General features: G+C 43.1%; 1 protein-coding gene across 4 annotated transcripts in view; it reads left to right on the forward strand.

The window, feature by feature from the left end:
* The window catches only part of SAFB (scaffold attachment factor B), a 45,813-nt gene that overhangs the window by 3,089 nt on the left and 29,945 nt on the right, over positions 1-12,779 (forward strand). For all 4 annotated transcript variants that reach the window (XM_054463226.2, XM_054463223.2, XM_054463225.2 and 1 more), the window contains exon 2: positions 344-428. In XM_054463226.2, coding sequence (XP_054319201.1) covers positions 344-428 — 85 coding nt within the window. The remainder of the gene's footprint in view (positions 1-343; positions 429-12,779) is intronic.

Here is a 12,779-nt window from a genome sequence, read left to right on the forward strand (position 1 = left end):
CTACTGTTTGTTGAGTGCTTCCTTTTCATGGCTAGTAGAGTCCTCACAACAGCCTTCCAGGGTAAGTACTATATTATTATTAGCCGCATGTTCCGGAGGAAGAAGCAAAAACTGAGCACCTAAGTAAACCCGCCTGGGACCACCCAGCTAAGAACTGGTGGCGTCAGTCGGTCTCCAGTGTAGACAAGATAACAGATGAGTGGATGGGCCACAGGCCTTGGGTGGTGAGGGCGGCAGCAGCTTTTTGATCTTAAAAATACAGTTTCCTTGTCACCTGAAGGCTCTCTGAAAGCAGTGTGTGTGCTGGCTTTTTGGATCAACTTTACTTTTCCCTTCTTTTTAGGCAATTGAAGATGAAGGTGGTAATCCTGACGAAATTGAAATTACCTCCGAGGGAAACAAGAAAACATCAAAGAGGTCTAGCAAAGGTATGGAGGATTTCATAAGCAAGTTTCGTGTTAAGTGCTTTCTTCAAAACGAATACATTGCTAATGTGCCTCGTTTACTTGTCTGTGTGTTGGACTTGTGAACCACTCTGAACTGGGAGCCTTCAGTGAGGCTTTGCATTTTCTTTCAAGATCTCTCTACTGTGTTTTGTTTTCTTGGTATCTGGGAATTCCAACGAAGGATGGAAGGAGTATTTGTCCTTTATTCATTTTCCTCTGTAGATTGTCAGCGGTCCTTAAATAAGGAGTCTTTCGGGAGTCAGTCACAGTGGCGTGTGCCTGTAATCCCAGGCGACTCGGGGCTGTGGTAGGAGGATCACATGAGCCTGGGAGTTCAAGACCAGCCTGGGCAACATAGCAAAACCCAGCTCTACAAAAAAACTTTTAAAGGCCAGGTGTGGTGGCATGCATCTGTGGTCCCAGCTGCTTGGGAGGCTGAACCGGGAGGATTACTTGACCCCAGGAGGTTGAGATCAGCTTGGGCAACATAGGGAGACCCCCATCTCCACCAAAAAGAAATTAGCCAGGCATGGTGGCATGCACCTGTGGTCCCAGCTACTTGGGAGTTTCAGGAGGGGGATCACTTGAGCCCAGGAGCTCAAGCCTGCTATGGCCTAACGATTGCACCACTGCACTCCAGCCTGGGTGACAGAGCAAGACCCAGTCTCTCTTTAAAAAAAAAAAAAAAAAAAAAAAAAAAAAAGGGCGGGGGGAGGCAGGGCACAGTGTCTCACACCTGTAATCCCAACACTTTGGGAACCCAAGGCAGGAGAATAGTCTCAATCTAGGAGTTTGAGACCAGCCTGGGCTGCCTCTATCCACCGCCAAAAAAAAAGTACCTAGGCATCGAGGCATGCCTGTTTTCCTAGCTACTTGGGAGGCTAAGGCGGGAGGATCATTTGAACCCAGGAGTTCAAGGTTGCATTGAGCTATCATGGCACCACTGAACTCCAACATGGAGTCCAAAAAGTATTTAGGACTGCCTGAGCCTTCTATTGCTTGGACTTGGAGAAAATAACATCCCTTTTAAACAGCACTTGGCCAAAACAGAATTGTCATTTTAACATTTCTTTTAAAAACTGCTTATACAGTAAAAGTCACATTCCACATGACTTGACTCTCACCATCTTACCGAAATCTCTCTTGCCCATCCCCCACACCCTGTGCTTTAGTCACGCCCCAAACACATGATTTACTCTCCTGGTTCTCTGTGACTTCGCTCCGCCCACCCTTCCCCATCTGTCTGCCTTAGAGACCTAGTTCCTCAAAAGACAACTGATCCATCCCACCAATAGCAGCTCGTCTCCTTGGGTCCTCTGTCGTCCCGTGGCATAGTTCCTTATACCTTGGTTTAATATTTATGTCATCTTGCCTTCTGTCAAGACCAGATTGATGAGGACTAGGGCTGTGTTTTGTTTATCTTTCTTTCCCCTTCAATGGTTTAACTTGGTAATACTCAACTATTGGCTTCAGAAAGAATCAGCTGAGGCAGGGCGCTGTGGCTCACAACTGTAATCCCAGCATTTTGGAAGGTTGAGGCGGACTGATCACCTGAGATCAGGAGTTCGAGACCAGCCTGGCCAACATGATGAAACCCCGTCTCTACTAAAAATATAAAAATTAGCTGGGCATGGTAGTGGGCTCCTGTAATCCCAGCTACTCGGGAGGCTGAGGCAGGAGAACTGCTTGAACCTGGGAGATGGAGGTTGCAGTGAGCCCAGATCGTACCACTGCACTCCAGCCTGGGCAACAGCAAGACTCCATCCCTCCAAAAAAAAGAATCAGCTGAAGCTGGGCTTGTAGACCGAATGTTCTCTTGGTTCATGTAGAGTTTTCCCTATCTGAAATGCTTTGGACCAGAAGGGTTTCGTTTTTTGGATTTTGTGCGGTATTTTCATACGCATAATGAGATAATCTTGGGATTGGGGCCCAAACCTAAACAAGAAATTTGTTTCTTATACACCTGAAGATAATTTAATACCATATTTTTTATAATTTTGTGCATGAAACAAAACTTTCACTAATATTTTGACTGTAACCCACCACACATCAGGTGTGGAATTTTCTACTTGTTGCAATATGTCAGTGCTCAGAAGATGTCAGAGTTTCCGATAGGGTTGCCCAACCTGTCATTGAAGGCCTGGTTCTCAGGGCCCAAAACTAAATGAGATAATAACTAATACTTGGTGGTGAAGTATTGGGTTTAAATATCTGAGAGTCAGGCCACAGTGTTTGGGGTAAGTGCTGGGAGAACAGCAGAATGAAGTCACTTCTGTGGCTCATGATACATTGTGTGTTTTTGCCTTTACTCAAGTAAACTTCTGCCAAGGCAAAGAGTCCTGGAAAATCAATGGAGAAAAATAATAAAAGCAAAAAACAGAGCCTGTGGATCTCCTTTTTTGTTTTCCTTTTTCTTCTGATAAAAGCAAATACTTGTACTACAGGCTTTTGTTGCCGTTTTTGTTTTGTTTTTGAGATGAGTTCTCTGTCACTCAGATGGGGGGTAGTAGCGCAGTCATAGTTCACTGCAGCCTTGAACCCCTGGCCTCAAGCAGTACTTTCACCTTAGCCCCCCCAAAGCGTTTAGATTTCAGGTGTGAGCCACTGCGCCCGGCAGGTTTTAAAATACGTGCATGGGAGTAAAAAGCAGAAGTTGTTCACAGTCGGGACAGCCCACTACTAAAAGTTAGGCATACTTTTGCAGACTGTGTGTGTATGTACAATGTTTAAAAGTAAACTTAGGCCTGGGTTACAGAGCAAGACCCTGTGTCTAGAAAAACAAAAAGTTAAATAAAAGTCAATGAGCTGGGCATGGTGGCACACACCTGTAGTCCCACCTACTAGGGAGGCCAAGGTAGGAGGATTGCTTAAGCCCAAGAGGTCAAGGCTGCGGTGAGCCATGAGTGTGTTTCTACACTCCAGCTTGGGCACAGAGTGAGGGGGGAAAAAGGTAAATATGTAGGTATGTGCACACACCTGTATGCATATATTTTTTTCATTAAAAAAACCTGTGATCTTGCTATACAAAATCTCATTGTTTTTTAACCGGCTGATAATCTTCTGTATGAATAAATATACCGCAATTTAGCCCATCAGTCTTTTTATTACTAGACGTCTGGAGATTTTTGTTTCCAATTATCACTCGGTACTTCCAATGTTCAGTGTTTGCACGAACCAGAGATAAATACCTTTGTGTGGTCAAAGTAATATAATTTTTGATAACTTAGTGAAAGGAGAATTTTAGACTCCAAGGATATGGCCTTTTATTTTCACATAGCTAGTTTACAAATAGCTGTCCTGGCCAAGTTCAGTGGCTCACGCCTGTAATCCTAGCACTTTGGGAGGCTGAGGTGGGCAGATCAAAAGATCAGCCTGGCCAACATGGCGAAACCCCACGTCTACTAAAAATACAGAAATTTTGCAGGTGTGGTGGCGGGTGCCTGTAATCCCAGCTACTCAGGTGGCTGAGGCAAGAAGATAGCTTGAACCTGGGAGGCTGAGGTTGCATTGAGCCAAGATAGTGCCAGTGTGCTCCAGCCTTGGCGACAGAGTGAGGCTGTCTCAAAAACAAAAACAAAAAGGTGTCCCAACAGGTTGTACCCTACCAACAATGGGTGAGAGTGCCTATTTCACTAAACTCAACATCAAACTTACCTTGTTTGCCTGTTACCTTGTTGCCTGTTATATAGAAGAAAAGTATTTCATTGTATTTATCTGCATTTTTCTGCAGGTGAGATTTTCATTTGCATTTCTTCACAGATTATACTCTTCTGATAATTGGACATTTGTGTTGTCTGAATGGCCTTTTCATGCCCTTTGCCGATTTCTGTGCTGAGTTGTTTGTCTTATTGAGTTATAAGGACTCATATAAAATGTTTCTATTGTTTTAATTTGTCATTTGATTCAACTTGTGATATTTTGATCACTAGGCTTCTAGATTTTATGTTATGCTTTAAAAGGACTTCTTTGCTTTTAAATTATAAAAAATATGACTGTAAGGCCAGGTGCGGTGGCACACGCCCGTAATCCCATGATGCAGGTGGATCACCTGAGGTCAGGAGTTCAATGCCAGCCTGGCCAACATGGTGAAACCCCGTCTCTACTAAAAATACAAAAATTAGCTGGGTGTCGTAGCGGGCGCCCGTAATCCTAGCTACTTGGGAGGCTGAGGCAGGAAAATCTCTTGAACCCAGGAAGCAGAGGTTGCAGTGAGCCGAGATCACGCCACTGCACTCCAGCCTGGGCGACGAGTGAAGCTTCGTCTCAAAAAAAATAAAAAAAATAAAAAAACTGTATATATAACTCTATGTTATATATAGAAAGAATAATATTTATGGTTTTATTTTTACATTTTACATTTGAAGGTTTAATTAATTTAGAATGTGTTTTGCATGTGGTGCGAGGTAGGTAGGGATCAAAATATGAAACATTTAGCCTGGGTGTGGTGGCTCACACCTGTAATCCCAGCACTTTGGGAGGCTGAGGCGGGCAGATCACCTGAGATCAGGAGTTCGAGACCAGCCTGGCCAACATGGTGAAACCCCGTCTACTAAAAATATAAAAATTAGCTGGGCATGGTGGCGGATGCCTGTAATCCCAGCTACTCGGGAGACTGAGGCAGGAGAATCACTTGAGTCTGGGAGGCGGAGGTTGCAGTGAGCTGAGATCATGCCGCTGCACTCCAGCCTGGGCAACAGTGCAAGACTGTGTCTCAAAAAAAAAAAAGAAACATTTGTCATCAGAAAGATCACTTCTGCCCCTCCCAGTGCGTCTCCCCTCCCAGCCCCTGCAAAAATAAAAGTCGCTGTTGTGATTACTTTCACCAGATATTAGTTTTACCCATTCTAGAACTTCATGTAAAATGGAGCCATGCAATACTAGCTCTTTTGTGTCTCATTTGTTGTTTTGTTTTGCTTCTTGTAATCAGTTTTATTCTAGGAATTTACAGTACATTTTGATATCTGATAGGGCAGGTCTATAAATTTTCTTGAATTATTTTCAACTACTTTATCAGTGGGTTTTATCAAGATTTTAACCGAAAATAGAGGGACTGCTGTAATGTGTGAATTCAAAATGCTTTAAAATTCCAGAAAGCATATGTCAAGTAATCTCAATACTCCTCCTATTGCTTGGACTTGGAGAAAATAACATCCCTTTTAAACAGCACTTGGCCAAAACAGAATTGTCACTTTAACATTTCTTTTAAAAACTGCTTATACAGCAAAAGTCACATTCCACATGACATGACTCTCACCATCTTAGCAGACTCTCGAAATAATTATCAGGGGCTGTGCGAGATGGCTCTCGTCTGTGAGCCCAACAGTTTGGGACACCGAGGCGGAAGGATCACTTGAGCCCAGGAGTTGGAGAGCAGCCTGGGTGACATAGTGAGACCCCATCTCTCCAAAAAATTAGAAAAATTAGTCAGGTATGATGGCATGCATCTGTAGTCCCAGCTACTCAGGTGACTGAGGTGGGAGGATCGCGTGAGTCCGGGAATTTGAGCTTGCAGTGAACCATGATTGGGCTGTGATTGCTCTCCAACCTGGTAACAGGGCAAGACTCTGTCTTGAAAAAATAATTACCAGGAAACTAAATTTATTTGTAGTGTCATCACAAAGTACAAATTAATAGGTTGTTTTATGGTGTTTGAGAATGTTTTTGTAACTGGAGATGCAAAGTTGGCCTGTTTGCTTGGTTAAGTATTACCCAATCCTGTGCTGCTGGCTTGTTTTGTTTAGTTTTTGTTCATTTTGGCAATTTCATACTTAAGTTTATGCAAGGAATTCCCATATACCCTTTACCCAGAGTCCCTAAATATTGCCATCTGACTACATTTGCCTTGTCCTTTTCTCTCCTTGTACGTATATTTTTACTACGCCGCTTGGTAAGTTGCAAGGCGCATATGCCCCTTTGCCCTACATACTGCGGTAAAGTAAGGATATTACCTAACTGTAGATGTCCAGATCAGGAAGTTAACATTGATACAATACTGCCATCTCGTCTTAGTCCTCATTTAGATGCAGTAGTTTGTTCCGATAATATTCTCTATAACTCAGACAAAAAATGTCCAGAGTCACGCATTGCATCAGGTTGTCATGTTTCCTTAGTTTTCTTTAATCTTGAACACTTACACTTATTTTGTAGTTTGTTTTTCTATTTGAATTGGTTTGGGTTCTCCCTGCCCCATAATAAGGATCAAGTTAGAAATACACCAGACATGTTGTATTCCTGTTTTTTGTTTTGTTTTGGTTTGAAACCGGGTCTTGCCCCGTTGCCCAGGCCAGAGCGCAGTGGTGCAATCGTAGGTCACTGCAACCCTGAGTTTCTGTGCTCAAGCGATCCTCCCACCTTGGCCTCCCAAAGAGTTGGGATTACAGACATGAGCCACCACGCCCAGCCTATATTGTCAACAGAGTATACTATCCAGAGGCACATGGTGTCAGTTTGAGCCATTACTGGCCATGTTAGCTGACTTCAAATGCTATTGGCCAGGTTTCTCCACTGGAAAGTTACTGTTTTCCTTTTCACAGTTACATTTGTGGGGAAGATACTCTGAGACTTTGTAAATATCCTGCTCATCCTCCATTAGTTTCAGCAACCACCAGTTCCTGTCTGTTCATTTATTCTGGTGGTTGCCAAATGGTGATTTTTTAATTTTGTTATTGTTTGTTTATTACTTGGTTTACTGACATAAGGAATAGCTTGCCCTTCGCCCTCATTTATCTGTGTGAACTTAGATTATTTTATTCCATAGGTTGAAAGCCTTTATGCTTATTTACTACAACGTGCAAAACGTTCCATTGGGAACCCTGTCAGACAGGCTCCCCTGTCATTTCCACATGTTCATGCCATTCTTTGGACACTTTTTTACCTTCTGGAATGGCAGGGTACTTGAGTCTCATCTTATGCTTTTCCTACCCTTTCCCCGGAGTCAGCCATTTCTTCCAGGTGCCCTGGGCCTTTTTGAGGAGAACTATTAGAAACCAGGGTCTGGAGCCAGGCGCGGTGGCTCACGCCTGTAATCCCAGCACTTTGGGAGGCCGAGGCAGGCGGATCATGAGGTCAGGAGATCAAGACCATCCTAGCTAACACGGTGAAACCCCGTCTCTACTAAAAATACAAAAAATTAGGCAGGCGTGGTGGCGGGCGCCTGTAGTCCCAGCTACTCAGGAGGCTGAGGCAGGAGAATGGCGTGAACCCGGGAGGTGGAGCTTGCAGTGAGCCAAGATTGCGCCACTGTACTCCAGCCTGGGCGACAGAGCGAGACTCCATCTCAAAAAAAAAAAAAAAAAAGAAACCAGGGTCTTGGAACTTAGATGTACTTTTGTTACTAGGATGTCAACTCCTGGGCCAGTACTTGGTTTGTGAGATCTGCTGGGCTGATTGTACCTCAGGAAATTAAGTACTGTTAAAGCAATCCGAAGCAAGCCAAAAACAGCTTAAGAAAGGTGACAAAGCCCTCATGAACAGTTTGGCAAACTTGCTAGCTGGTTAAAATTGTTAATCACTTCTCCAGGATTTTTTAGGTGACAGTTATATCATTAGTGAATCAAAGAATTAAGCATGTTGCCAGATTGACATTGAAATGTACATAACATTCTTAAATAGTAAATACAATTAACAGGAAATTTTCAAGTCCTGCAGAATCACTAATTGGAGAAAAATTTCCTAGATGTGATGACTTTTTATTAGAGAAAATTTTCCTAGATATGATGACTTTTTATCAGAAAATTGTCAATTTTCTCCAGAGTAACCTAAAAGGAAATTTTATAATGTGTTCCATAATAGTCTAAAAAGAAAATGTACAAGAATAACTAAAATTCTGGGGGCGGAAATACAGGGATTTCCTCTAATTTTGATGATAGGATATTGCACACAACAGAACGTTTGAGGGTTTGTTCATTTGATGGTGGGGGAAAGCTCTAATCTTATCCCTTCTTGTGTAAAATAGAAATTCCAGCTAGTTTAGTACTTTTTATAATATAGTAATAAGAAAGACCTGAAGTAAGAATAAAACTGAGAAACAACAAAGAAAGAGAAATTTGGCTACATAAAAGTTTTAAGCCTCTGTTAAGAAAGGTACCCATAAGGTATGCAACAGTCTGGGAGAAAATATTATAGCACAGAATAAGGAAGAAACTAATATCCAGAAAGCATTGAATGTTCTGACAAATCAGTAAGGAAAACAGGCAACCCAGTCAACAAGGAGCAGAGACTATGAACAGGCAATTCACAGATAAATGAAAAAGCAGATGTGGCCTAGAGACCAAAAGATTCCCTTGCTGGTAGTTGCAGAATAGCAAATTTTGAAATGACATAAGATTTTTGCCTATCAGACTGGTAAAAATTTACATAGTTGCGCAAGGTGCGGTGACTCACACCTGTAATCCCAGCACTTTGGGAGGCTGAGGTGGGTGGGTCACTTGAGATAAAGAGTTTGAGACCAGCCTGGCTAACATGGAGAAACCTCATCTCTGCAAAAAAATACAAAATTAGCCGGGCGTGGTGGCATGTACCAGTAATCCCAGCTACTCAGGAGGCTGAGGCAGGAGAATCGCTTGAACCCAGGAGGCGGAGGTTCCGTTGAGCCGAGATCACGCCATTGCACTCCAGCCTGGCTAAAAAGAGCGAAACTCCATCTCAGAAAAAAAATTTTTTTTACTCAGTTCCTGTTCTCCCACATTGGCAAGGGTATTGGGGAAGGTGTAGGTGTTGGAGACAATAAATTGCTACAGCCTTTTTGAGAAGGCAGCTAACGTGGAGAACTGCCGTAGCATGGAGTCAAAGATGGAGGTGGATCAATATGTAGTACATAAAAATGTCCAAGGCCTGTTAGTAGTTTCTGTAACTTGTGTCATTGCTCACTAACAATAAGATTTCATCTCATCACAAGCTTATTTCCATATGTATCATATAATGTATGTAGACGCAAGACGATGTCCTGAAGCACCACCAAGCTGGGAACGTTGGTAACCTCTTAAGAGGACAGTAGGGAAAAGGGAAGGTATTATAGCTTTATACTTCCTATACTTAGGAGGATGAATCTTCTGTTACTGCAGTAAAGTTTAATGGGCATATTTGCATAATTAGGGAAGTGTGTTTGTGTAATCAAATCAGAAAGTAATGAACCACCCACATGCAGCCCTGGGTACTATGGGAGCATCCCAGCAGAAGTCCAGGGCAGCAGAGTCAGCGGTGAGATTGGACAGTCTCTGAGGCAGAAGCTTAACAGAAGGGAAGAGATGGAATCCCAGGCAGGGAGCTACGAGCAGGCGATAGAGGCGACGACGGTCATGCCCATAGCTGAGACCACAAACTAGGGTGAAGAGCTGAGGTAGAAGGATTCGAGGGGCACATTGGCCTTGATACTAAAGACAAATCAATGGCTCTTCAGTTTTTGCCAGAGGGTTATACTTTTCCCATTTGCATTCATTTTTGGTTTTTTTAGACGTTGTTTTTCTTCTCTGGAGAATACTGTCTTTCCTCAAGTAGTGATGATTAATAAACATTCCGGTCAGGGATGTGCTTTATACGTTGAAGATTAAACATTTTGAAGATTGCATGTTCTCGACATTTCCAGTCACTTTTTACCTCGGGGGAGCTTTCCCCTGAGAAGGATTTGGCTGCAGTGTACCTGTACATCTGCTTGGGAGAAAAGTGGTCATAGAAGTGGAAAACCCTGATTCTGTTTGATGAAAATCTAGTACCCCTCCTGAGGAAGAGAGAACACTGTATGTAGGGCAGCAAGTTTCTGATAAGTTAGTAGATTTTTCCTATTATCTGGAATACGATTGGACAGAAACCAACGTATGTATCATAGAATTGTAGCAACTTTATCAAATATAATCATTCTGTGGCAGTGCTCTGGTATCTCTTCCCAGCATGTTTACAGAGACCACTGTGTTGAGTTCCAGCTGTTTTTTAGACCTCGAGGTATGTTTTGCCAAAGAAATAATGGTATAAAATGGGGATGGATTTCCCAGCCAGCTGACCAAAACATCATGTATTGAATTCTGTTATCAGTTTGATAGTCCCCTATCTTTGTAAATAAGGTAATTCTAAAAATATGAATGAAATTAGAATATTTAAACCTCAATTACAGTACAAATAATTAGGTTTGGAATTTTTGTCTTTGGTTTTTTTTTTTTCTCTCCCCCCAGGATGTTACATATTTATCCAGTTACAAGAATAGTTTCTAGTATAGACAAATTAATGTTTTTTCTTTTTTCTTTGAGACAGGATCTGACTCTGTCACCCAGGCTGAGTGCAGTGGCACAATCTCGGCTCACCGCAACCTCCGCCTCCTGGGTTCAAGTGATTTTCCTGTCTCAGCCTCCCACGTAGGTGGGATTACAGGTGCCTGACACCACACCTGGCTAATTTTTATGTTTTTAGTAGAGACACGGTCTCATCGTGTTGACCAGGCTGGTCTCAAACTCCTGACCTCAAGTGATCCACCCACTTCGGCCTCCCAAAGTGCTGGGATTATAGGTGTGAGCCACGGTGTCAGACCTTGTTTCCTTAATACTGCTTGAAACAACACTTAGCCTTAAAAAAATTGATTTTCGGCCGGGTGTGGTGGCTCACGCCTGTAATCCTAGCACTTCAGGAGGCCAAGGCGGGTGGATCACGAGGTCAGGAGATCGAGACCATCCTGGCTAACACGGTGAAACCCCATCTCTACTAAAAACACAAAAAATAAGCCAGGCGTGATGGCGGGCGCCTGTAGTCCCAGCTACTCGGGAGGCTGAGGCAGAAGAATGGTGTGAACCCGGGAGGCGGAGCTTGCAGTGAGCCAAGATCATGCCACTGCACTCCAGCCTGGGCTACAGAGCCAGACTCCATCTCAAAAAAAAAAAAAAAAATTGATTTTCAGGCTGGATGTGGTGACTCGTGCCTGTAATCCCAGCACTTTGAGAGGCCCAAGCAGGAGACTCACTTGAGAGCCTAGGAGTTCAAGACCAGCCTGGGCAACATAGTGAGACCCCACTGCTACACAAAATACAAAAATTAGCTGAGCATGGTGGCATGTGCCTGTAGTCCCAGCTACTCGGGAGACTGAGGTGGGAGGATCCCTTGAGGATCCCTTGATGCTGGGAGGCAGAGGCTGCAGTGAGCCAAGACATGCCACTGCACTCCAGCCTTGGTGACGGGGTCAGACCCTGTCTCCAAAAAAAAGAGACTGTTCTTCACATTGGGAAAGAGGCCTGGTAGGAAGTAGTTTTCCCAAAGTTGTGTGTTTGATCAGCTTTTCTCCCATGTTCTTCAAAAAGCTGAGCACCTCATTCTATAAGGAACGCTAGGAAGCTGTGCTGACAGTAGCTCTAAAACACGAAACGATGCTACGTTATGCCTTGCCTTTGAGATGTGGTCTTCCAGAGTCTATTTCATGGATTTCACGCATGTGATTTTATGCTTCACATGGAAGACAGTCAAAGAGTTTAATTTGAGCACGCCTATTCTTGACACCAGAAATTTCATTTTTGCCATGCCTAATGACTTCCATTTTTGCTTCAGTTCTGTTATTTCTGTTATCATCGTTTACATTTTTCTATTCTCTACTCATTTTATCATTTGTATGAAAAAGCAAATGACTATATAAATACTGCTGTTTGGATGAAGGTGCCAGCATGCCTGCCCCTGTGAACTGTTGCAAATGTTATAAATCATCAATTAGTAAGAAAAATTGGGAGGTTGCGCAAGGGGAGTTGGGGAAATGACTTCCCTGTTCTTAGCATTGTTGGCTGACAGGAGAAATATGAACCTAAGAAGGTATGCAGCCTCTTGATGTTTTTCACATTTTTTAAAATTACTAAACTCTTTTTATTTTATTTGAGATGGAGTCTGTCTCTGTCACCCACAACAGAGTGCAGTGGCACAATCTCATCTCACTGCAACCTCTGCCTCCTGGGTTCAAGCGATTCTCCTGCCTCAACCTCCCCCCTACCCCCGAGTAGCTGGGATTACAGGCACCTGCCACCATGTCCTTCTAATTTTTGTATTTTTAGTAGAGATGGGGTTTCAGAAACATGTTGGCCAGGCTGGTCTCAAACTCCTAACCTCAGGTGACCCGCCCACCTTGACCTCCCAAAGTGCTGAGATTACAGGTGTGAGCCACCACACCCAGCCTAAAATTACTAAACTCTTGAAGAAAAACCTGGGGTTAAGCCATACCTTCCAATCGTTTTTTAGTTTCTTTTTTTTTATAGTTAATCTTAGTCTTTTCTTTTTCTTTTCTTTTTTTTTTTTTTTAAAGACAGTCTGTCTTGCTCTGTCACAAGTGCAGTAGCGTGTTCTCGCCTCATTGCAATCTCCACTTCTCAGGTTCAA

The sequence above is a fragment of the Pongo pygmaeus genome, chromosome 20 (genome assembly GCF_028885625.2).
Source record: "Pongo pygmaeus isolate AG05252 chromosome 20, NHGRI_mPonPyg2-v2.0_pri, whole genome shotgun sequence".
NCBI lineage: Eukaryota > Metazoa > Chordata > Mammalia > Primates > Hominidae > Pongo > Pongo pygmaeus.